At 44.9% G+C, this 25,433-nt stretch overlaps 1 protein-coding gene across 2 annotated transcripts in view; it reads left to right on the top strand.

Moving 5' to 3' along the window:
- Positions 1-5,304: 5,304 nt before the first annotated feature.
- The window catches only part of ABCC3 (ATP binding cassette subfamily C member 3), a 50,674-nt gene continuing 30,545 nt past the window's right edge, over positions 5,305-25,433 (top strand). Inside the window, exons 1-6 of one of the 2 annotated variants that reach the window (XM_056342381.1) lie at positions 5,305-5,642; positions 20,337-20,513; positions 21,430-21,555; positions 22,450-22,587; positions 24,316-24,441; positions 25,235-25,296. In XM_056342381.1, the coding sequence (XP_056198356.1) occupies positions 5,613-5,642; positions 20,337-20,513; positions 21,430-21,555; positions 22,450-22,587; positions 24,316-24,441; positions 25,235-25,296 (659 nt within the window). In that variant the 5' untranslated portion in view covers positions 5,305-5,612. The remainder of the gene's footprint in view (positions 5,643-20,336; positions 20,514-21,429; positions 21,556-22,449; positions 22,588-24,315; positions 24,442-25,234; positions 25,297-25,433) is intronic. The other variant, XM_056342370.1, reaches the window with a different exon arrangement.

Genomic DNA, 25,433 nt, shown 5'->3' with positions numbered 1-25,433 from the left:
CGGTGACCCGCTGCCGGGGGGGGAGGATCCCGCAGACGGGAGGGATCAGGCCAGGGACGCTGCGGGGGGCAGAGGCCGAGCCGAGCGGGCGAGGGGCGTGCGGAGCGGCGGGGCCGGCGCGCAGCGTTTTGCTACCATCTAGCGGGCCGGGGAGCGGGATGGGCAGCGGGGCTCTCCGCCTTCCCGGCGCCGGGAAGCTCCAGCTACCGGGAAAAGGGGCCGGGGGGCGGGCCGCGGGGCCGCTCCGCCGCCCGGGAGGCAGGTTCCGGGCCAGCTCCGCGTTGCAGAAACGGCGTGGTACCGCGCGGGGTCGGGGGGGGGGTGGGGGTGGGGTGTGTCTGCTTCTGCGGCGGGGGAGGGGGTGTTCAACCACTGAATGTAAGACAATCCCTTCGTGGGAAGCGGGTGGGAGCCGGAAGGCTTGCTCCCAGGTTGAGGAGCCCCGTGGCAGCCGGTGAAACCCCCCACTGCTTGGGGCGAGGGGAGATGCTCAAAGCCAGGCTGCTGCACATACAAGTGGCTCTGGCTTGTGCAAAGCCCTGGGGTACAATGGCTGGTCCAGGGACAGCCCTTGGGTGCCCAGCATCTTGGAGGCTGTGGCAGCAGCCCAGCTTTGTCCCTGCACATGCTTATCCCTTGTTTGAAGCACATGTAGAGCACAGCGCCCAGCATGCCCTGTGCATGCCAGCCTTGTCCCGGCTGCGCTGGCACGCAGACCCACCATACAGCCACAACCTGTGAGCCCAGACGGGGTGTTGGAGCTCTGCTTGGCCCAGCGTGGGAGGAGGAGAAGCCAGCAGGCCTTGTGCCATCTCACCTGGCTTGGGGTGAGGTGCTCCAGGTCTGTTTGCTCGGGTGAAGGCTGAGCACTTGTCACTAGATGGCAATGCCATGAAGTGGTTTAGCTGGTACACTGGTGCACCTGAGGTCCCCAGTAACCTGTTTCTGTTTGGTTTGGCGTGGTCTTCAGCATCACCAGTGAAAGGCATTGCCTTGCTGGCATTTTTGCTTTTGAGGGTGATTGGACTTAAGGTGGTTTTCACATGTTGTATTCAATGCTTTGGATATGTTTACAACATGCTATATAATCCTGCAACATCCTCTGGCATTTTCTACTATGCCTGAGTCACTGAATGCTATAATTGGCAAGATTTCAAAGGTCCTGGGTAGATTATCTTTCCATATCTATTTAATACTCTAAATAATGCAACAAAAGACCCCTGCAGCTCCAGCTGGGAAATGAAGAGGATGGTTAAACCACTTAATTACTTACTGTGCTAACAATTATTTTACAGAAACAGAAAGCAAAATCCAGCTGTTCCAGGGGAAATCAAGAAGTTAATATTGATGTAATTCAACAAAAAACGTACTGTGGTGGACAGCATGTGCTGTGCTGACACTTGTGAAGGCAGTGCAGAACTGCTCTGATGGGTGTCACCAGCTCAGCGTGGCCAAGGGCTGGTGACAACTCCATGTTCATTCAAACAAAGCAGGATCCGGTGTTTGGATTCCTGCAACCACCGTGAATTCTGCAGTGAAATCCTGAATGGCTTCAGCCCATTAAAACTAGGAAAGGTTTGTGGGGTGGCTGAGTTGGCACAGGGAGAGGATAAACTATGGCAATTGTCAGGAGCTGAAGTAGGATAGTTTGGGTCTTGGCTCCAGAAGGCCCAAGTGCCATGTGCTGCTTGTCTGTGGCTGTTTGTCCATCGCTCTAAGCTCCTTCTGCAGCTAAACCACCCATGAGCTGGGTGTGTTACACCTGCCGTGACTTCCATCAACCTCTGCAGGCACACGAGAGCATGTTTGCGGAATTATCTAGCAAGTGAGAGAGACGCCCAGTGCATTTGGAGTTTGGCTGCTCACTGCTGGAGCAGCTCCAGGATCACTTTGGGGTGATCTAGGCAGTTCTCAGCACGTTGAAATGTAGGAGCACTCATGTAACAGGGGAAGATGGTATTACACACAGCATCCTGGAGGAGTCATACACACACCATTTTCTCCTTTTAGGGAGCCCTGATGCAGCAGGTATAACCCACCTCGCCCCACAGCAAACAGAATGACTTTACTGTGCAGCTTCAGGCCAGATGCAGTGTGCTCTCAACCTCCCTGTGCCAGCTTTCCAGGGAGCTGCTGCCTCTGTTCTTCCAACCAAGGGAATCTTGCCTTCCATTCCTTGCTTACAAAGTCACGTAGCCGATATATGCCCAAAAGCAGACCTGTGAGTAAAAACCAGGGCTGCAAATTCCCAGCCCACTCCTTCATCTGTTTTATCATGGGAGTTCTAAACTCCTTATTGCATTTTCCAGAAATGAGGAAATTAAAGTCAAATCCTTTCCTGCAAGAGGAGGGATGCACACTAAATTCAACACCATTGACCGTTTGGGAAGAAGAAACCTGAAGTCTGCTGCTACTCATGCAGTGTTGACTTTAAGCAGAGTTTGTTACAAGTCCACATCTTGTATGTGTTAAAACAAGGCGTTGTCCCCTTTCTTATAGAGTAAATGTATAGGGCCTTGCTGTAAATGCTTCTTTGGCAGTCTCTTTTTCTTACCATCTGTAAAATGTGACGCCTCTGTGGGTCTTGGAAAGAAAGCTGAGCCTCTGCTGTTCCAAGCAGAGAAAGAAGGTGATATTTATAGTCAACTAACCATAAAACTGTGACTTCCAGAGCTGCACATGCTCAAACGCTCCCCAACCCTCAGCTCTAAATGTCCTTCTTTATATGGATTGCTGCAGGAGTCGGCCACACTTCATTTTGCTTTTAGTGCTTTGCAAATCAGCGTGAGGTGTGATAGGGAGAGCAGCCTGCCTCACACCTGGCACGGTGCTTACACAAACAGCTTCTCTCTGGCATTGCCTCCCGTCCTGCCCCAGCCAATTGCTCTGGCTGATAGCTTGCCTTCCGCTGCTGGCCCTGGGTGTGCCTTGGAGGTGCTTCATGACTGCACTGACTTGACCTGCATCTATGTGTTAGCAGGTGAAAAGTCCTTTACTGTGCAGCTGGCGTGGAAAAAAGCATTTAAATACATTGCTGAATGAACCCAGATCAGGTGTTGCCACTCCCTGAAATAAACGTTCATTGAGAAAAGGTGAGTTCCTGAGCTCCCTGGCGTTCACACCAGAGGTGCCGTTTTGTTTTCCTGCGTAGCCAGCCTGCATTTGGGGGAACATCACAGGAGTAATGATACGTCCTAGGTACCTCCGTCTTCCCTCCCATCATCAAAAGGAAACAAGTGAGCTACCTGAGATAGTGCTTCAGGCTCCGCTTTGCACCAAGTTCAGCAGAATCCTTTACCATGGCCCTTCCCAGGAGCTTTTAAGCTTCTCTCCCCATCTCATCTGTCTGAGACTTTAATATTTCCTTAATTCCTGCCTTTGATTTTTCCCTCTCAGCTAGCCAGTAATTACACTGCAAAGTCAGTGCAAGCCGGCAGGGTCTGCTGAGGTCCAGGCTGGCTGGCTGTGGCTTTCCTTGAGCTCATGGGGGAGGGCACATGGGGGGAGCTGGCACCCCAGTTGGTACCCGCTGCATCAGTATGATGAGTATAATGGCATGAACTGCTACTGAAGGCAGAAGCTGCCCACCATGAATTAGGAACATGAAGCAAGAGGCAGAATCATTTAAGGCCCCCTGCTTCAGGGTCCTGTGAGATGCAGGGAAATACCCTAATACAGAACCTTCCCCTACAGATACAGTGGAACAAGCCTACTGAAGTCAATAACTTAATCGGGGATTAATTCATATTGCACGTGTCAGTGGAACTCTGCGGTATGCTGGCAAAATTAACCTCTCCCCTCCCATATGCACAGCCTACAATAGCTGTTTGTGAGGTGCCTCTGTACGTGTGACATCTTATAATGTCAAAGCCGGTGTTAGTTTTGGGCGTGCTTTCAAACTGCACCAAGTTCTGCTCCTTGGCGCAAGAAGGACAGAGCGGTACGTTCGTGTGTCAAGAGACACTCAGCACTTCTCTTGGAGCAACTGCTCTTACAGGTTGTTGCAGGAGAGGAGATTTAAAGAGCCATGAAGGAGTAACTCCCAGCTATTACTGACTTTTCTTTAAACTTTTATTGTGGTGCAATTCTGCCGAACAGAAGTTTCAATCTAAGACTTGCAAAGACAACCCACGATGCCCTTAGAAGGTGTTCACCCAGTTGGCTAGGGCTTCTCTAGTATTTCCCTGGGAGGGCTGTAATGTGATTGTGCTGATTAACCTGGATCAGCCTGAGATTTCAAATGTTGCAAGCAATCACCCTAGAATCTTATCTTGGGCAAGATCTAATCTTCCCACACTAATAAGAACGGCGTCCCTTTAGTCAGATTACAGTAAATGTCTAAAACAAATTCTCAGTGTTGTTCATGGGAAGCACATGGCTTCCTCTTACAGTACTCTGGGTATTACCCTTAGTGGCTTCAGTGTTCTTTGTACAAGATTAGCAGAATATTTTTTCTTTAGGGATGGCGTATTTTTGGGACACAGGAATACTATGCTTCTCATCTCTTTTCTTCCGTTCTGGTGAGCATTTTTGACACGACCCCTCTGTGTGACTGTTCCTCACCTTCTAGTGAGGAAGGCAGCTCAAACTCTTTTTTTAAATATTTAAGTAAATTTGTGGCAGCAGGGTGCTCTTTGTGAGATAATGTTATTGAACCAGATGCTGTGGCAAGCGGGTGGGCAGACAGCAGGTGCTGGGAGGTCAGTAAGGCTGCAGGCGCAGCCCGAGAGGAGAGCAAACGGTGCTTCTGCGTCCCGGGGAGGGGAAATCCAGGTTGTGTCCAAGGTGCTACACTACCGAATCCATTAGTTACACATGGAGTTTATTGACTGAGAGCTTTGGGAAACGGATCTGCGCCGCTGGTTTAGCTGCACATCTATGGCAGGAGCAATCGGTGTGAAGGAAAAGGCTGGAGATGGGTGGGTAAGGGATGTGATGGTCATCTAAGTCCTGTTGAGGTGACCGTACTCCACACCGCTCCGCGGGGGAGATGCCGGGCCCTGTCACCCGGTGTTAGCGTTATCCCAGTGCTCCGGGCAGAGGCTGCTCCCTACGGCCGCGGTGACTGTCCCTCGTCCCTCAGCCAGCGCTTCCCCCGCCGCATGGGGACCGCCCGTGTCCCCTCCAAGGGCAGGGTCTGGCTGTCCCAGCGGGTTACGCTGAACAGGGCAAATGCTTTCCTGCGGGCCAGCCCCTTCCACGGGCCGGCCGCCCTCGGGAAGCCGCGTCCCGGCAGCGGCAGGAGGGCTGCGGCAGCCCCTCTCCCCGCTCCGTGGCACAGCCGGGGAGCCCGGCCTCCGGGGGCCTGCCACAGCGGGGCCGGGGCCGCCCCCGCGCTGCCCCCCGGCGGAGGGAGGCGCTGGGCCTGTGCCGGGCGGCTCCCGGACCGAGGGGCCCCCGCTGAGGCGGCCCCGGCCGGCGCCTCCCGGCCCTAGGGGCGAGGGCAGCGGGGCGGTGGCGCTGGCGACTCCCGCCGCCGGCGGGGAGGGTGGGCCGGGGCGCGTCGGGCCCGCTCCTCCCCGCCCCCGGCCCGCCCAGCAGGGGAAGGAGCCGGCATCTCCCCCGTCCGGTGCCCGGCGTGGGCCTGAGGAGCTGGCGCCCCTGCCGCGGCCATGGAGGCTTTCTGCGGGTCCCGCTTCTGGGTAAGCAGCGCGGCCGGCGGTGCCGCCTCCCTCTCCCCTTCCCGCCCCGCGGGTGCCCCTCGCTGAGGAGAAAGTTGGACGGGAGGTTTGCGCGGAGGGGCCGGGGGAAGGCGGGGAGCAGCACCCTCGGCGCCGGTTGCGGGGCTGCCCCAGGGGCGGAGGAGAAGCGCCGTGGCCCGCGCTGCCGCCGCCGGCGGGAGTTTCCCCGCGAACGGGACCGTGTGCTCGCCGCGCCGGGTCTGAGGGGCCGGAGCGGGCAGGGGGGACAGGTCGGTCCCGCGGCTTCGGAGGGGGCTGAGCTGCATCATCCCCTCGCCTGCCTCGGCACAGCGGCCGGCCTTGCTGTCGCCAGCCAGCCTCTCTACCAGAGCCGGGACCCCGCCAGGCCCCGGGGGACGCCGCCAGGCCCCGGGCCGTGCCGCAGCCCCCTCCTTCCCGCGGGAGGCGCGGTGCCCCCCGCAGCTCCTGGGGGCTGTAGCCCACCCCTGGGCCTCACAGCCGTGGGCCTGCTGGGTGCCCCTACCGGGGGGGGGTCCTGCCGGGGCGCTTCTGCTCAGCCTTGCTGCCGCTCCGCGGGATGGCAGCGCCTGTCAGCGCTGAAGAGCCGTGGGCTGTGGCAGCCAGGGGTGGTCACCAGGCTGGGAGCACTGGGTGACTTGTGTTCAGAGCCGTCAGCCCTTTGGGAAGGCTGATTGCAGCAGGCGCTGAGTTTGTGAGCAGAAAAGTTGGGAAACTGGTGCCCGTAGTCTTGTGCTGAAGCGTGTAAGTGCTGTTGCAAGTCCTTGGAGCAGCGTTTCCCCAAGGTACAGCTGCTCTCCTCAGCGCTGTGTGGCAGGCACTTCGGAGCAAGCGAAGCCGTGGGGATTTCAGCACATATGGTGAGTCTGGAATTGCCCTCCAAGAAATCACAATTCATGCACGTGCCTTTCTCTTACACTGATTTAGCTCAAGGGAGATTTTTTTCAAAGAAAGATGAACAGGAATGAAACCAAGTGTCTGAAGATGAATCGCTGCTAAGAAGGCTATTAAAGAACATGAGCAGTTGGCTGTGAGGACTTGATGCTGAGCTCCATCATCAGATAACTAATTATCTTTCAAAAACTGTCCCAACATTACTTTTTCAAAGAGGACTTAGGCTCCTAAGCCCCTTAGTTACATTTCTTCGTTCACTTTCACATATCATTTCCAAGCACCCTCACACTCTCTGCTACAACACATGGCAGATAAGCTTGCTCAAACAAGTATTTTCACCTCTTATTTCTACTATAAACACTTATAGAACAGGAACAAGCACAAACAGATCAACACTGCTCGCTACTTTATAGGCTGCCTGGAGAAGCATGTCCTGGCTTCTCAAGGAAGGCTTAGTGCAACTATGTGGCCAAAGCTTTTGGTAACAGGTTATTGATACATAATATAAATGTTCATGCCGTTCTGCTGGTTTTAAGTATGAGGTAAATGTATCATTCGGTGCTTTATGCAGTACTGTTACTCAAGCACAGGACCCTTTGTGGTGCTGTGTCTGGTGTACGCTACACTGAGGTAGTGTATCTTAGTTTTAATATTGCCAAGGCTTTTCAGAACTGAATTTGCAGGAAGGAGTATAGGGGTAATCCAGGGAAGACATTTTAATTACTAAACGTTTATTTACAGCATAAATGATGAAGAGATCTAAATGTGTTTAACAAAGCATAAATAATAATTAAAAAATATACCTTCAGCCTTGCTCAAAGTAATAGTTCAAATGTGATTAATGCCAGTTATCTGTAACATGGTAGTTTGGCAGAAGAATGCATTTTCTGCCTGAGTCTGTGAAGGAAGATGTCAGGCGTGTGTTACAAGACTCCATAAACTTCTTTTTTTGTGTAACTATCACACACTTCAACATAAAGTATTAGTAAAGAATAAAAGGAGACTGATTGAAAAGAGATGAACAGTGTTACTTAAACAAATGGGCAAACTACTTAATAAATGTAGACCTGTTTTGTTCCTTCAGAATGTTCCAGAGTTGTTTAGACTCGAAACAACCTTCCATCTGCTTGTTTTAAAAAATGTTACTCAATAACTGTGTGAAATGGAATATGTGACCCAGTGACCAGCAGATTGAACTCAGTGACCAAGAGTCTTATACCTCACTTCAGTAGCCCGTGGTATTTTCTGATAACAGGAATGTATATAGAGAACTGATTTTATGAGAGGTTGTAAGTAGAACTGATTTTATGAGAGGTTGTAAGTGATGACCATGTGGATGACAGTCACCTTGAAATGATTTGCTGTGCAAATATGTTGTTCCGTAAGAAAATGTAGGTAGAAGCTTCTTTTTGAAATAAGTCAACGAAAGTTGAGGTTTCACATGCTGCCGTACACTTGAAGAACGGAGAACAAGGTGAAAGGCAGTCACTGGCCTGTGCACACCAAACCAACGGTGTTCAGCTTTGCAGTTCAGATCAAGAACTTCATAAAATGTGAACCATTATTAATGGTTGCTTATTCATAGCTGATGAACTTCAACACTTTCCCCATTTTTTGTCAAAGAAAATCTAGATATTTTTGGAAGCTGAATGACATATTGGTGTCGGTTTTAAAACTGTATAGAGTGAAAGGAAACATGCTGTTCCAATTTAAACAGTCTTTGTTTTGGAGTTTAAACCAGCTACAATACTTTTCTGTTAAAATGAGGTCAGAATCAAAACAGAACGATTCAGAACTAGCTCATGAAAGTGTTTACGTTGAAATATATCTACTTGAACAGATGATTGATTTGTCTTGGATTTTTTTGGATTATCAAAACTGTTAAGGTTTCAACTCTTCACCCTGGTGCAGGGTGGGGGAATTTTGCTGGAAGTGTCAATGGATTGGGGGATTTTTTGATTTTGTGCAGAGGCAAAATGATCTCCTGTTCAACCCATTTTAGAAATCAGAAATGAAAGAAAATGCTGTAGGTCACATTAGAAATCTATGAATGTTTTTGCCTTCCAGCTACCACTTTACCTGCTGAACATAAAATCAGAAATCACTAATACAAATATAGGGTATTTATAGATAAAAGAGGAACAACTAGAACATTATTTATTCAAAATGCAGCATGAACAATCTCTTCATCTGAACACTTGGAAACACATTGTCTCTTTCAATTGAGAATTTGAAGCTAATTGTTAATATCACCTAGCAGCGTTCCCATGTTAAATGCCTTTTGCGAGGAGATGAATGTAATAGTGCACACTGGCACAAGGCAGTCCTTAGGAGTGTTATTTACTATTCCCCGAAATTGCTATTAATTACCCATAATTACCATTACTTTATTGTGTCACATATTTAGTATGTGATAGTAAGTGTGCTAGATAGGTGTGCCAATTAACGTGACCCACAATCCCTGTACTTTAAAAGTAGATACAGGGGAATTACCACATATTTGTTGCTTATGTCCTCCGCTAGTAAAATGTGAGCAGTTCCTCCGAGAGGAGAACAAAGTGATCTCCTAGGGAGTGTTTGCTGCAGAAGTGTTTTGGCCTAATGACTAAACGGCACGAGCTTAGAAAACCAAATTCTGTGCCAGTGTAAAGACATGTCGTCTTTCTGCAGCTCAGGCCCTCTGGGTGAGTGATGGCTGCTGAGAGAATAAAACATGAAGTACTCGGCAGCACTTGGCTCCTGTTTGTATGATGGGTGATACAAACACCTTAGCCTACAGACAGAGTGCCTGGGCTTGGGCAGTAGCTTGTGGTTTCGGGGCTGGGGTTTTCTTAACAGCATAAATAGGAAATGTGAGGACAAGTGATAGAGTGCTTCAAAGGGGAGACCGCAACTTCTAGTCAGTTACGGATGAGATCCAGGCTTGTTCCTTTTGATCTTGCTTAGCTGACAGAGCTCACTTTCCTTGCCTACCCTGTGTCTTGGTAACCTGACACACATTTTTTTGTTGTTGGTTTGTTGTTTTTTTTTCTTCCCATCCCATGTGAAATTGCTGGCTGCTTTTTCACCCAGAGCCTCTTGAGTAATTCAACAGGAAGTTGCAGTAACTCTCAAAAGTAAACAGTACCTCGGTCTTGTCTTTGAGATAGTCTCATGCAGGCATGCCTTTAACCTTCAGCTTTGCGGATATTCCTTCACCTTGAGTCATTCTGTGAAATTTTGGTAGGCTTGGGCTGAAAGTCATGCCGCTTTCTGGAAAAGCAACTTCCTGCACTGTTGGCTCAAAGTGCCACCAGTCTCCCCTCTTCATAATTTCCCCTTTTGCTTCATCATATATCGTGCTTAAATTTTTGTAATAATAATAGCTAATAATAATAATAATGATAGCTGTAGTAAGGAAGAAATATTTCTTTGAAGAAAGATGACAATGTACTTCTTGCAATGTGTTTTTCTTTAAAAGAAACTTGTACACAACTTAAGTGGTTTGGCCCTAAATTAATAATAAAACATTGAATTTCAATTATTCCATTATATTCTCAACTAAATTAGTTTCAGCAGAGGAAGAGTGAAGTGAAAGGTAATAGCAGGTCATTGCAAAGGAGGGATTCTGCAGTAGGATGGTGTAGTCCAGACTGACTGTTCTTTATATATAATCTTCTCCTTCTGCCACGCTGTGATAAACACAGAATGCTCAGTGTTTATAGATATTTAAATGTGATACAGACCCCCACATAATCTTTTTTAACTGCATCCAACTTCAGATAATGGAGTCCCACTTCTATAAATCTCTTCACAAATGATTGCGTCAGGTGTCTGTCTTCTTTCTCATGTTAGGTAGGAGAGCAAACTAGGTGACGGTAATGGTCTCTTCAGACATCAGATCTATGAAGTTACACTCTCTCAAAGGGTAGCTGTGTTGGTAGCATCCTGAACTTAAAAGCAATGAAGTACTCAAGCTCAAATCCTCCAGGATTTTAAGATTCTTGAATTGAGTTGAATGGAGCTATTGCTAAAGGATTCGGGCTTCAGATTCTGTATGTCAGGAGCAGTATAAATATTTGTCATTAGATTTGCAGTCTTATACAGGGCCTATTATCATTCATCTGTGTGTAAATGGCATAATAGATTGTATTTGAATGTGTTTGGGAAAGACGAGGTCTGGATTTGAGAGTTATGAGCAGAACTTAATACTAGTGAAAGCTGCCAATATCAAGGATTTATGGAGTCCTTCAATGACAGTGTTAATTAATGAAGCTCATGAAAATGACATTCATTTCAGTAGAATATCTGAATGTGATTGTTCGGAAAGCAGCTATTACCATTTCCTTCAAACCAGACAACTGATGGGTCAAATGAACAGTAGTCCTCTGTGCCAGAGAATGGTAGCAGCTGATAAAGTTGTCACCACCAACATCTGAGCAGGATGGCTGAGTCCTTTCTGGAATTCCCAGTTGCAATTCTGGAATTGCAGGAAAAAGGATTTTTAAGGAGGGGGGGGGGGAAAAAAAGCCCAAGGTGAGAAGAATCTCTTTTTGCCCAGGTGCGCAGTGGCCTTGTGGGAAGTGCTTCACAAAGATCTGGACACAAAAGCCTGTTTGTCCCTCCCTTCCATGTGTTTCCTGGGTGTGAGACAGTAAAACTTGAGGGTGCTGTGAGATGGGGCAGATGGTGAGGAGGCAAGGACCCACCTTGCTTTAACAGGGGATTAAAGCTCCTCGGGGAGATTTCTTCTCTGCAGCAAAACTCAAGGTCATGTATGTTCTTCAGCTTTCAGCACAACTCTTCCTCCCTGGACGCAGCTCTGACCATTGTAGCTGAAGTGACATAGCTGGTAGATGTAGTGTCTGGGACTTAAGAATACTATAGAGTTTGCCTCCTGAAAAGAAATAATATCTGAAATAAAGTCTGAGTCACATGAGGACCTCCTTAAAATGGAGCTCATTTAATCGCTACAGTTAAGAATTTAAAGCATTTTGAGATGAGGATGGGCTTAGCTTACCTGGTAGGCAAATTACTATGCCACTGGAGATATAATCCTTTCCTTTCTACACGTGTGAATTTGTAATGTATTAAAATGAAGAGACTATTACTGTTTAAAATTTAATTTAAAAAAATTTCCTTTGAAAAACCTATTAAATGGGATCTTTGATTTTTCCAGTAAGCTAATGCTCCATTTGTCTCCTGATACTGCCGTGAATGTGATGGGCCATTATCCAGTCGCACGTTATTTGGCTGAGCTGGAGGAGAGCATCGCAGAACGCAGCCAAAGATCTTCCCAGGAATGCGTTCAGGCTTTTGTAGGGCCAGGAGCCTTGATTCCATGCTGGGCCTGTGTGAGCTGGCACCTTGTCCCTGTGCTAATCGCCCAGCAGCGTGAGAGGCAAAGTCAATGTAATAAAACTTAAATCATTTACAGTAATGTCATGTGCCGGTGTCATAAAGCTTTGAATTAGAACAGAGTAAGAAATGAAGGAGGGGGAGAAGAAAAACTATTTCATGGGAGTTGTTTCAAACGTCAAAGTAATTTAGTTTCAGAAGTAATAATTTCTTTCTGAAACTTTCTGGGAATGCATTTGACACTTGTGCAATTAAAAGAACTAAATAAATTCTCGTTTCTTCCTTTGCTCTCTCTCCTTTCCCCCTCAGCTGAATGACTTGTATTCTAGAATCTCCCCTACCTTTCACATCTGCAAATTGTTTCCCTTTCATTTCTCTTTGTTATTATGTACATTTGGAAACACAGAAAAAAACCCCAAAAAACGCAGGGGAAAAAACCTCCATGTTCTGAGTATCATCGTTTTGTTATAGCAAGGGTAGGTGAGAGCAGGCAAAGTGGAACAAAAAGCAGTAAAAAACTTAATGCTTTTATGTTTTGTCCCCTTTGAAAAAGCAAGGTATGTCTTCTGGGGGAAACAGTTTACTACTGGAAGATCGATCTGATGGAAAATCGTGGCCAGTGGTGATCTTCATATGCAGCAATGCTATTCTGTCTGCTGCTTTTTTCCCCTTTTTTGTCCTGCCCCGATACAGAGTTGGCACATCATGCTCACATGTTCATGACCTGCAAAAATTCACTTTCCGGGTCTCAGCCTCTTTGTGGCAAAGTGTTAAAGTTCTAGTTCGTTTGGCTATTTGAAGCGTTGTTACTGTAAGCGTGTTGCAGTTCGGTCACTGATCTTGCAGCAGTTCTTTACGGATGGTGCTCCTCTCTTCAAACTAGCACTGGCTGGGTGGATTCAGTTGCGGAGTGTTTGTACAGATTGTAGTTAAACATGATTCTTTTAGAAACAGGGATTTCCTGGGTGTTGAAAAAAAACAAGTTCTAAGCTTTAAGTTCACATCACTTAGGGTTGGATGGAAGCTGTGCATGCATTTGGTTTGGGGTAGAGCAATGTACCGGGGCAGTTCTGCCTTTGCTTCAGTTTCTGTGGTTAACAGAGTCCTTTTCCATAGTCACCATATTTTCTTTATCTCTGATTTTTTCTGGCTTAACAACATGGAAGTCCAGCCTTCACTTTGAGAAGAAGGGAAGAGAAGAGAGAATAGCTGAGAGGATGGGGGAGGTGTATGAGCAGACGTTTCCGAAAGGTGCTACCTGCGGTGGTGCTTTGTGAGCTCTTTTTCTCTCTGAAACTACTGCCATGGTTTAGGGCCAGACTGCAGATTTCACTCTTCTTCTGAATAAAAATGACTGAAATAAGCAGAAATTTTGTGGACTGAGAGATGAGTACAATTTGTGCATATTAACTCTGCAAGTGTAGCTAAAGTGTAGTGCTCCTCTGTGTTAGGTGAGCTTAGGTCAGGTCTGTAAGTGATAAACGGGCTTAATCTTGGCATTAAAGCTCATTAGCACCCAGAGTCTGTCCTTGCCCTCTGGTCTGCTGCTGCATTTGACTTCTTGGAGCTCCCCTAATGAGAGTCCCTGCAGCTGAAGAGTGTGACCCACCTTGGGTGCTTGAGATGGTGCGTGACCTCTGTGTCCTGCCCCCCCCACCACCCCGAACTCTCACGCTGCTGTCGTGTTAAAGAGAGCCTTGACCAGACATTAAAACCTCATTATCTCTGCAGTCAATTTGTCGGTTGCAACTCCCACTAGGCAGGTGGAATGTCAGAGCAGCACTGATGACAATTTTTTTGGTGACAATCCCTTTTACTATTATTGTACAGCAGCCCAACTGGATGGGCCAGCTTAAAATGGAGGAGTCAGGGTGGGAAGGGGAGAAAATAAAGCAGGGGCTGCCTCGTACTTCTTCTTAATTGAGCTACATTCATTATGATCCTTGAATTAACCCAACGCCTTTCAGCTGAAAAGAGCTGGGATGGCTCAAATTAAGGATATTCCCCAGCACCCATTGTTACACTGGGCTGAAACGGGGCAACCCACTCCTTTATTTGTACTTGCACCAGGTTATAGGAAAGGCCTTTGATGATGCAATTGACAGGAAGTTTTCTCTACAGAACTATACAGCTTTGATCAATCTTACAAGGCAGTTGGGGACTTTATTCTGAAGGAATGATCCTGTGTCCTTTTCTTCTCAGTCCTGCTTTTGATTCAGGAGCGTTTGTACCTCTATGGTTGCACTATGCCTTCCTTTCTTGGTCCCTTTGTCCAAGCAAGAAGGCTGACTGCTACTAAAACAGTTGAAGTAGATGGATTTTACTTTTACTTTAGGTGTATGTTGTTGTAGATGCATATATTTACTGTGGTCAACTTATACTTTATTATTTCTCTTAAGCTACAGATGCTTTTCTGAAAGCCCCATTTCCTGGGCTCACAGGACTGTGGCAGAATATGAGCCTTTTTTTTTTTTTTTTTTTTAATCCAGCCTCAGTTTTGTTCACAACAGCAGAGCAGCTCTGAACTTCTAGTTGTAAAAACTAAGAAGAGAAGAAAAGGAAACTTACTGTTTCATGTTAACGACTGTCATTAAGCCAGTACCTTGATTTTTGAATGTCTGGTCCACAGTTCTCAAGTGCGTTGTGTGGTTGGTACCACAAACCTGTGACTAGTTACTCCATCATCATAAACTAGCTTGTATAGGCTATGAACATGTGCCAGATCTATTTGATCCATTAAAATAAGCCACTAACGATCCTTTTACTGCTGGAAAAGAAAGTTCAGCATCCTGCATGGTGTCCTTCACTAATGTAGATAACTGTTGCAGTGTGCTTTGTAAACTGAAAAATGCTATGTCTGGTTAATAACTGTGTGGTTCATGCACTATTATAAAAGCTTATGTCCTCTCAACTTTTTTTCCAAGCAGTGGTGCTGTAGCGGAGAATGTCCCATCTCTTGCCCTTAAGGGCTGGGGAGATGGTTGTTCCTGTAATTGTGTGAAGGAATTGAGTTGTGCAGCAGCCACTGTGGATTAATGAAGCATGTTACTCCTTCTGTACATAAGGGTGAAATTGTTCCTTTGGAAATGTAAACGGATGGTCTTGCTGTGAGAATGCCGTTTGAAATGGGCAGCCTTCTGGAGTCTTGGAGCAGAGGGCTTGTTTGTTTGCATTTGTGCTCTAAAATGCTTATCAGAGTTTACCCCAAAGAGTTTACCGGCAGGGACCAAGCAGAAGAGGTGGACAACAGCTGGAAATGGGAGGTGAGACAGGGAGGGGCTGAGATGAAGCCTGTGATGTAGCTAAAACTGAGCCCTGACTGTTTTTGGTGGTGTGGTTCAGAGCTGCTGCAGAGAGCCATGCTTGTTGTGGGGTGGAGGCAGTGTGGTAGAGCCAAAAGAAAACCATCCTTTTTTTCTTCCTCTTCTTTTTTTTGCCAAGCTGTGTGAATGAAACTCCCAGGCAGGGTATTTACTAGATCTAGGGGCAATAGAAGGGCAGAAAGATTGTCCTCCGTATTTAGATTCTCACTAACAGTTTCTTTTACAAGAGATACCATTTCCATGTTTGTTTACTGTGGGGAAGTGTTGCCACTTTTAGTTTTTCACTTATCTCTCTCTGGGAAGGGTGTGTACCTTCCCAGTCAGCTTTTCAGTTTGATTTTTAATCTTAAATAATGTGCCAACGGGTGCTAACTGACAGAGAATCAGCGATATGTCATGTACTAACCTTGGGTAGGGTGTGAATGACATCAGCACAGTGGCCTTCACTTTCCCAAGCAGATAAAGAATGAATTTAGCAGATAAAGAATAAATTTGTGTTTCCTGTGCTTTTCCCAATTATTTTTGTGCTGTAGGAACTTAGAGAGAAGCATGTATTAATTTATCCATTCAATGGAGTTAGCTGCTTGAGACGACAAAGGATATTGTTAGCCTTCCCTAGGGTTTGGGAGCTTTCCATTGCCAGCTGTTTGAGGAGCATTATTGCAGCATCAGCTGTATGCCAGGAAAAGCCAGTGTGAGGCACTTTCATTTTAAACTTCTGTAGTGGAGTAGGAGTTGGTTTAGACTTAACCCAAACACCAGAACCCCAGCTGGTCTTTCTCAGCAGGCTCTATTAACATAATCCTTGAGGTTTGGGAAAGGGATAGGAATTTCCCTGTTCCTGTTTTTCAGCCTAGCTTTAGGCTTTCTGTTTGTTCCCCTTTTTCTTTGAAAACTAAGGCATGACATGCAAGAAGCCCAAGATGTGATGCTCTGAATTTTTTTTCCTTTAAAGGCATTATTAGTTTTAAGGGTGGCATTTTCAATAGCAGTTTTCTTTTCCAGAGGGGAAAGTGTAATAGAAAGTGCTAAGTATTAGAGCAGCTTTAATGTTGCTCAGAGCTTCCCCTGCTGAATACCTTCCCTTAAATGAAGATCATGTATTTAATACTGCTCATCTAAATGTAAGTCCTGCTGCACAGATGGCCTTTAATATGAGGGTTGTGTTTACAAAGGCTGTGACTGGAGTGATGGGTGTGACTGAAAACTGCTGCAAGGGACAATGTCAATGATATTCTTAACTGATCAACAGAAAGCCCCACTAATGTATAAGTTTTAAACTCCAGGGGATCCCATGTCTGGTGTGAAGCTGTAACAAGCATCTCTAATCTCTTTTGCCATGGATGTTGGCATTGCGTTTAAGCAGTATTACAGAATTAAGTAAATTCTGTGCCCAGGGAGTTCGGTACGGTGGACTGGTATTTGTGCAATGCTGTATCTTGCCTGCAGAGCCTCCTACCTGATACATGATACTGCATCCAGGGAAGTGCTGCTGATCACTGACAGTTGCCACAGAGCTCTTGGCAATCTGGAGGAGCCAGGGAGCACAGTGGGAGTCTGGATTAGGAGGAGGTCGCAGGTTACGGCCCTTAAGACTCATTTCTGAGGAAGCGAGCTGACAGCGATGTTAGCTGTGTTGGGCGTGCTGGCTGTTACAGTTTTCCTGAGATAAGTTTCTTGGAGAAAGTGGTGTTTCCCAACACGTGCTGCTATTTCCTCCTAGGAGATGCTTGTTGATGGGACACGCTGGCTCTGGGCCACCCCGGCTCTGGGTCACAGAGCTGCCTGCAGAGTGTTTTCCTGGGGTTTCGTTGAAGGGGACCCTGAGACATCACTGTGATGCACAGAGGAAGGTGAGCGGCTCTCAGGACAGCACAGAGCCATGAGCCGAGGAACACGTGTGCTACCCAACATCAGTGTGTTAGACTTCTTTCAGTAGTCAGTCCAAAGAAAACCCTCAAACCCAGACAGCCGAAGGTGGGTATTTTCATCCTCAATCAGAACTGGACACAAGAAGCATTTAAACTTAGCAGGACAGAGTCCAGAATATGGAAAGGCAAAGCCAGATTAAAGCAGGAGGCTTAAAAGATAGAAGTCAAAGAGCTGGTGTTTCTCTCCAGCCATTTTGCTTCTTGTGTTTGTTCTCAGGGGTGGAGTTCCATTACTGCTGAACTGGAGGGTATTTGGCAATATTTAACAATGTTGGCTTGGTCAGGATAGATTGTACTGAGACTTCGTGTCGTATTCTAACACAAATGAGTTGTTTAGCATTGGAGGGAATGTTGGAATATATGTCAGTGTGGTGATTTGAGCCATAAAGTGGAACTGGCCAGCTCCATGAAAACAGATCCACCTTGGTAAGAAATGTGGTAAGAAACACAACTTTCATATTCCCTGATTTAAAAGTAATAATAATAATAATTCACTGCAGAGTCCTACTACATGGCATAGCAGTGTTAGTCTGGTCTCAGAGTAAGTAATTTGCATGGAATTACACTACTTAAATGTTTTAGGTACTGTGTCTTCTAACAGGAACCCCTCTCACTGTATTCAAAGATGGAAAAAACAGTCTGCTCCCAGAAAACACCCGTTTGTTGAAAGGGAAGCTTTTTACAGAAACACATCTGTTCAGGAAACTTGTTTATCTAGTCCAGGATGGTACTGGACTTGGGAAAACATTACCAAGATAGCCAGTAGTCAGGTGTCACCTTGAACATAGGTTTCTCCTTCAGCCCACATCCCTGTTTCCCATGTGCCGTGGCAGTAGTAGGCTCTTGTTGGTCCATCGGGTGGGTGCTGCTTCTTACACTTTCACGTAATTTTGGAAAAGTTCCACTTATATTCTCAGGAATAATTCAACTGAATCTCAAAATCTTATGTGTTTTCTTAGGACAGAATTTTTGTTTTCTGGCCAGCTGTATTTATACGTTCAGAAATGCAAGTCCTTTGCCTTGTTTAAATAAGAGTTAATGAAAACCTTCAAACCTTCAAATGGCTTGGCAGCCATACAGTCTGTGTCTTGGTTACAATAGTCAGCTTGTGTTCAGTCCAAAGTTAATGGACATCTGGGGCAGTTTCTAGGTTGCTGACAGGCAGAAAACCATTTCTGGACATTTTGGTTTTATAGGAAAGGTTTAAATTAAGAGTGTGCCCCCCCCAATGGAATCTTTGTTTTATTCTATGCCCAGTTATTGCTAGTCTTCCTCAGCTTTCCTTTTCCAGCAAGAAAAAGGAGCACAATTACAAACATGCTCAAGACATTGCTAAACCACGTGTAATTTAAAGAGGAAATTAGTATTTTGTTGAATAAATGATAGTAGATAAGCTCCTGCTTTGGAACTAAAGAGCTCTTCAGCTCCAGACTTCTAGAGGGCATCTCTTGCCCCAGGCAGGGTAGCTGCTAGGGGAGCTTATCATGTTAGAGATGCTGAAATGTTTTCATGATGAGCCAAAAATGGGTGCTTGAAATGTTATCTTCCTTTTTTGGTGCCAGAGACCTGCTCGCTGGAGGATAACGCAGAAATAGTTTGAATGTGAGGCTGGAGTTTTGTTTGGTTCTGATCTTGTGTTTGAATTGCTGTGTAATTGCCCCTGTGTTGTCGATTTGTGGCTGAAGTTCCCCCTAGGTCTGGACAAACCTGTTTAAGGTAAATGGGAGCGTTTTTATTCCCCTGGCCCATGCTGGGTGCTTGTGTGCCTCCAAAAGAGCGATTTCTCGGCTGGAGAGGCACTAACTGTGGCGTTAAAGGGTGCAGTTCAGATGCATAGTTATGGATTCGTGCCAACCTTCGCCACTGCCAGAGGTTTCAGTTGTGCCAAAGCTGAAGTTCTGAGTGACAAAGTTGTCACAGTTCAGCGAAACCTTCCTGCAACCTGCCACAGCTTTGTAGTGTCATTACACTTAAGAGCTCTCTTGTGTGTATGGTGACTGATGCAGTGATGTATGTCCTTTCTGACAGATCATCACCAAAGCTGAAAGATTGTCAGCAGATTGGGGCTCTTCAGTTCTCCTACAATCAACCATTGCTTTCAGCAGTCTCTTTTGCATTGGTAAACAAAAGCAGGACTGGAAATACTTTTGAAGAATTCATATTCAGACTAGTCAGTCATTCATTTATAAGGGGTAGGGCGAAGTGTCTCAGCCTAACTGAAACACTTCTACTGAGAGCTCATACCCAAAAATAATTAGTTACAAGTAAGTGATTCTAGTGTAGAGGTAAGGCATATTTGAACCACAGGTATCTTAGTTTTATCATCTGCTTGCTAATGGTAGTACAACAAAGTAATTTTACATTTCCTGCAGTAAGTATTTATCTACCACTTTTAAGATGACACATCAGATGGCAAAATGCATGGTGTGAATTTCCAGTAGGTTTGATTAAAAACAAATTCCCCTTAACTGTACTGAAATGTCTTAGTTTGAACTTGCATAACTGTGCGTTTGTATGTGGTGCATTCAAATCCTCAGGCACAAGTTGCATATGTGGTGTCTGAGGTCACAGATGGAAAGCATTGCTTGCCATGTTTGCAAGAAAACCTGTATTCCTATCTGCAAATACAATACATTCCTTTTACCTTTGTTTAGAATAGCGAAGTAGCTACAGTTAGAGGTATATGAGTAAGAAGGAGAGAATTTTAGTCGTAAATGGAGGGGATTTTCCCAGGTCAGCCTACAGCTGATCTAAACGTGATAATTTTCTTCAGTGCTGGACATTCCTGCTGGATGAGTTCTCCAGTTGAGGATTTTGCCGCAAGAGCTTTGTTTAGCAGTTTCACTCCAGGCTGGGAATGCCCAAGAAATGTGGTGGTGTCAGCATTGGTAACTAAGCCTTAGCAAAGACAAAACCACACAGGCTTGTCTGCTACAAAATACACATCCAACTCTGAGATACACGAGGGCAGAATCTTTTTAATTTTTATGTTGCCCAGTATTTGTAACTGTACTTAGCCCTTTTACTATAGCAGATTAACTGCAAGTGGTTGGGATAGGTATTTTGGGAAAGCTTTTACTAAGGTCATGTGCTAACTCCAGTAGAATCTGGATACAACTTCTTCAAGCAGATGTTCCAATTGGCAGTGCTTCTGTCTCTTTGTTAATAAACGTGTCTCGTCTTTTTTCCAGGATTCAAATCTTTCAATACACACTGATAATCCAGACCTGACACCGTGTTTCCAGAATACCGTCCTAGCATGGATCCCCAGCATTTATCTATGGAGTGCATTACCCTTCTATCTTCTCTACCTAAAGCACAACAAAAGAGGGTACATTGTGCTTTCTGTGTTGAACAGATTCAAGACGGTAAGATCTCTTTGCAGTGCGCCATGAATAATGTGCAATTTTGAGTTTGTTAGTGTTAGTTCAGTATGCAAGCAAGTGCTGCAGTAGGGTTGAAGCAGAACTCCTTCTGATTAATGGGGGAACTGAAGAACTTGCTTAGAGGAGGCAACAGTGTATGTACAGATTTCTGAGGAAGGATAGCAAAGGATAGCTCATCTGTAAGGAAATCTGTCCTATGAGGCCACCTTTCTGGGTAGAGACGAGATGTTGATTGCTCTGCAGAAGAGAAAGCATCCCTTTTGTGAGCCAGAACTGTGCTGTTTCACCCTTACTTAACCTTTAAACCATTGAAAGCTGCAAAACCAAGACCTTAAGGTAGGTCTAGTGGGAATTTAATTTGATTGTGAAAGTAAGCACAAGAAGGTCTTTTTTCAAGCCACTCTACCTACCCAATAGCTATGTGATTTCATCTGCATCTTGTGCTTAAGAGGTGGCTGGTGTCAACAGCACCTCTGGTTTGTAAATGGCTAGGTCTAAGGAACGGAAGCAAGTCACTTTCCATAGGCCATGAGAGAACTGGGGTTATTCCTGGAGAAAAATTCCAGGCTTCTGCTTCAGGCCATGTCTCCCTTTAATCTGGATGCTCCCTGTGTTTCTAACCAAAACTGGATAGTGTGAGGGGGAAAAAACAGGTAAATACTTAGTCTTTCTACTGCTGTGTTTGCAAATCCTTTGCAAAAAGCAGTTGAGACGAGATCCTTGGTTTGAGTGCAGTGGGACAGTGCCATTAGCCTGCCTGCAGCGGGTCAACGCGGCCGTGTTCTGTTTGCACAGCTTTGTCTTGCTGGAAATCTGTGAATCGTGACGGTTTTGCTAGCTGTCTGACTGCTCCTGGAGATGAATATACCAAATGCTGTTGCTGTTTGACTACTTTCAGCTGTTTGGTGTCCTGCTGTGGTGTGTGAGCTGGGCAGATCTCTTCTACTCTTTCCACGAGCTCCTGCAAAACAGAACACCTCCACCAGTCTATTTCGTAACTCCGTTGATCGTTGGCATCACTGTGGTTTGTAGCTGCTTTTGTTTATTGTGACCAATAAGAATAACTCTTTCTTAGACAGATGAAGGAGAAAAAAGGTTCCTTTGCATTCACTGCTTTATCCTGTACTCTTTTAACTAAATTATTAGTATCACTGAGGCAAATTTTGCTTACTGAAAAGGCTGCGGTTACAGATAGCTCTCTCATGTAGACTCAGCTATGTAAATCAAAATCTTTATAATGGAGAGATTGTTCTGCCTCCCACCTTGCCCTCATCTGTTTCTTCAGGCTTGTGATCCAGGTGTGGAGGCAATTTGGATATGACTTTGCCTAAACAGGGAGATATGATAGAGCGTGGCTTGTGCATTGTTCAGTATTGTATTGGGCTGTGTAAAACCGTGTCTCTTATCTGGTGGCTGTTCCTCCATTAAACAAAACCCAAATTTGCTTTGCCTAGGGTGACAAACAGGCTTGTGGCTGTTGTATGAAAAATGAAGCAGTGAAATTTGCCCATTAAGTTTTTAATTCCCATGGATGGATGGTGTTTTTTTAAAAAAAATCTTGTTTACCAGACAAGTCCTGATTGTCCATCTGGACTGGAGAAATGACCGCTTTTACATGTGTTTAAAATGTTTGTAGCTAATATTTAATTGCGCCTAGCCCTAGGTGCAAAGTCTGGTTTAAAAACTGAATTCTGAAGTTAAGGTTCTGAGAACAGTAAAACCATATTATTTCATAAAGTTATTTGCTGCTTTCTGTAGGTAGAGGAGGTTTAGCCATCAACTTCTGTGAAGTTGTGATGGGGCCTTATTTCAGAGAGGTCCTGTTGTCGATGACGGTAATAGCTGCCAACTGAGAGTGTGAATAGGGGGAGCAGTGGGATGGGATTTTGGTTCACTGTTCCTGTATTTACTTTTACAGCTGTTAGCTACATTGCTTATTCAGTACGAAAGGCTGAGAGGAGTTCAGTCCTCTGGAGTGCTCATTATCTTCTGGTTTTTGTCTGTGCTCTGTGCCGTGGGGCCTTTCCGGTCTAAGATCATGACTACAACAGCACAGGTAACATGCCATCCTTGTTAGCACTTGGAGAACAGGAACTGTAGCCTTAATGTCTCTTCCAAGGGAATGAATCACCGAGTTTGGAGTCAGATCTGAGCCCAGCTTCTGCCAGAAAGAAAGAGAAGTTTGGTTCTGTTGCCTTGACTGAGACTTGTGTAACTTGAAGGGAACTGGGATTTCTCATGCAGTGTCAAAAAGCAGATTTTGCTTAGCCCAAGGCTATACTGGAAACCTGACAGACATGTGAGGGCTGTACCAATGCTGCATATACATTAGAACAGGGTCTTCCCCCCACACGCTTTCTTTTTTCCTTCCTTTTCTCTTTTGCAGCCCCCTTCCCCTGCCATGCTTAAATAGGGTTGGGTAGTAATCGGAGATGACACATTTTAATATGTAATGTTCCTTTTTTGCTTAGGCAGCTTGGCCACATTATATAGCTCCATAGGCTTTCATCTGTCAGTGCCTGATGTGCTGAGGATAGCATTTTGACTCCAACTGTGGCTGTAAATAGAGAACAGAAAGTTGGAGGGAGAGGATAGAAAGCTGGGCTGTTATGATTCCTGTTTGAAAACATAGCAGGTTATCCCACAGCAAGAAAGTTGTCATGTTTTTCACGGAAACAAATTCCACTAAGTAGGGCAAAACAGATTGCTTCAGTGATTAGATCATCAAAGGCTGGGAGTGAAAAAGAATATTTGAAAAAACATTAAGGTGATTGCTTCTCCTGAGTGAAATCAGCGTTGATTCCATTTGGCGGTTTCTTTTTTTTATACTTACTTTTCTGTAACTATTAGCAGCATTATGCTTTTAGCAAGGATTTTGCTGTATCAGGCAGTCATAAATATTCCATCAGAGATTGAATTAAACCTTGAATGACAGTATGTGCGGAACTTCTTCAGAAAATAGCTGCAGTCCTGTTGAGACCCTTTCAAATGCCACTTGAAGTCAATTTAAAAACTGTAGTAGTGGTGAATAAGTATGAATATTGGACTATCAATGTTTGAATCCTTAGCCAACTTAAAACTGTGGGTGCAGAGCCTTAGAACGGGTGACGGTAATGTTTCTCCTGTTCTTGCAACTGCCAAGGACCAAATATTCTTTCTCGTGCACTTAAGGTTTAAACATTTTAAGTGAACAATAAGATGATTCAAAAGAGCTGTATGAGGGGCATATCCTCACAAAAAGAAGTTCTAAGTCAACTGCGGACTCATGAGTAGGAAAGGAAATATCTCTAGAGCAGATGGAACTTATGCAATACAGTGGTTTTTTTGCAGTTTCTTCTGAAAGTCTTTAACACTGACTACTTGTCAGTGACAAGATACTAAAGTAAATGGATGTTCTGTGATCTCGGTTGACAATTCCTATGCTTAAGACATGATCTTGCAAGAATCCCTGGAGGTAATTTAAAAGGATGTCATGTAGCCCTGATTCCAGAGGGTGTCTGCATGCAGTGAAGATGTATAAGCACTTTGAACTTGACATAAATTTAATGAAAAGCTTGGAGATAAGCATGTTCTTAGGCACTTTACAGAGTACGTGCATACTTTTGTAAGATAAATCCTGCTAGCAACTACTTTACAGTGTTCAACTGTAGAGGAAGAAAGGAATTGCCAAAAGAAGCTGTGAAAAAGTCAGAGAGAGAGAGAGTGTGTGAGTGTGTGTGCTGGGGGTGGGTGGGCTGGGAAGCACAATAAAACAATCATTTACTTTGTTTCTTTTTCCCTTTAGGGCCATGTAAATGAAAGGTTCAGGTTTACCACTTTTTACATCTACTTTGCTTTGATAATCATTGAGTTGATTCTTTCATGTTTTAAAGAAAAGCCTCCATTTTTTTCCCCTGTTAATACAGATCCTGTAAGTATTTTTACTTTGCTTTATTTGCATTTTACAGACTATGTCATGTTTTGAGAGTTCCACTAAGAATACTTGTCATTGAAAACAGCTTTGGATTGTCGTTGAGATTGCAGTAGTCAGTAGTCCCCTTACGAACACTGGGTATGGAGAGCAATATTGGGGTTTGAAGCCTTTTTCCATTATATGTGCCATCAGTAATGACTGCAAATTATGTAGTGCAAGTAGCTCACCTGCTTGCTGCTTCACAGCAGTTTAAAATACATTTATGAACATTGAAGTGTAATATTAATTATTTCAAGAGTAGGTTTTGTGAAGATGGTGGTCTACTTGCTTAACATTCATTTAGAGTTAGCTAAAGTCTATAAGGGTTGTCTTAACGAATGAGTTCTATATGTGTTGAGAATAGAGATGGAAAAACATTAATAACAGAAGATATTAGTGGTGTCACAGGTTAAATTTCTTCTCCAGTTCATAAAATGGTCTCTATAATTGGATTTATGTTTGAACCAAGCTGAGAGAGAAGTTGAGTTCATTTCTTCAAATGAATATTTCAAAAACTATAGAATGATATTTCGCTTTATATAAGTGTGATTTAAAGGCAGTATATGAAGCAATTTTTAAAAAGAGTTCTATATGACATGGGAAATGAAAGAAACTAATTTGAAGTCTTATTAGGACATAAGTACATGCATGTAATATACCATATAATATATCAAAACTGATCAAAATAAACTGTCTTCTAAATGTCTTGCTTTATTTATTGTGGGCTTTTTCCCCCATAACTTTATTATAGAATCCATGTCCAGAGCTAACTTCAGGCTTCCTGTCAAGATTGACATTTTGGTGGTTTACAAGGTGAGCTTCTCTCTTCAAGCCCTTGGACAGCTGACAACCCCATGTTCTACTTGTGCTATGTATTGCACAGAGTTAGTAATACAGAGATTTTTCCTCTGTAAGGCGTTGATGTTGGATTTTCCTTTTTAGGAACAGCT

The sequence above is a fragment of the Falco biarmicus genome, chromosome 1, assembly GCF_023638135.1.
Source record: "Falco biarmicus isolate bFalBia1 chromosome 1, bFalBia1.pri, whole genome shotgun sequence".
Taxonomy (NCBI): domain Eukaryota; kingdom Metazoa; phylum Chordata; class Aves; order Falconiformes; family Falconidae; genus Falco; species Falco biarmicus.
Note: the sequence above shows the minus strand (reverse complement) of the source record. Positions and strands in the feature narration are given on the sequence as shown.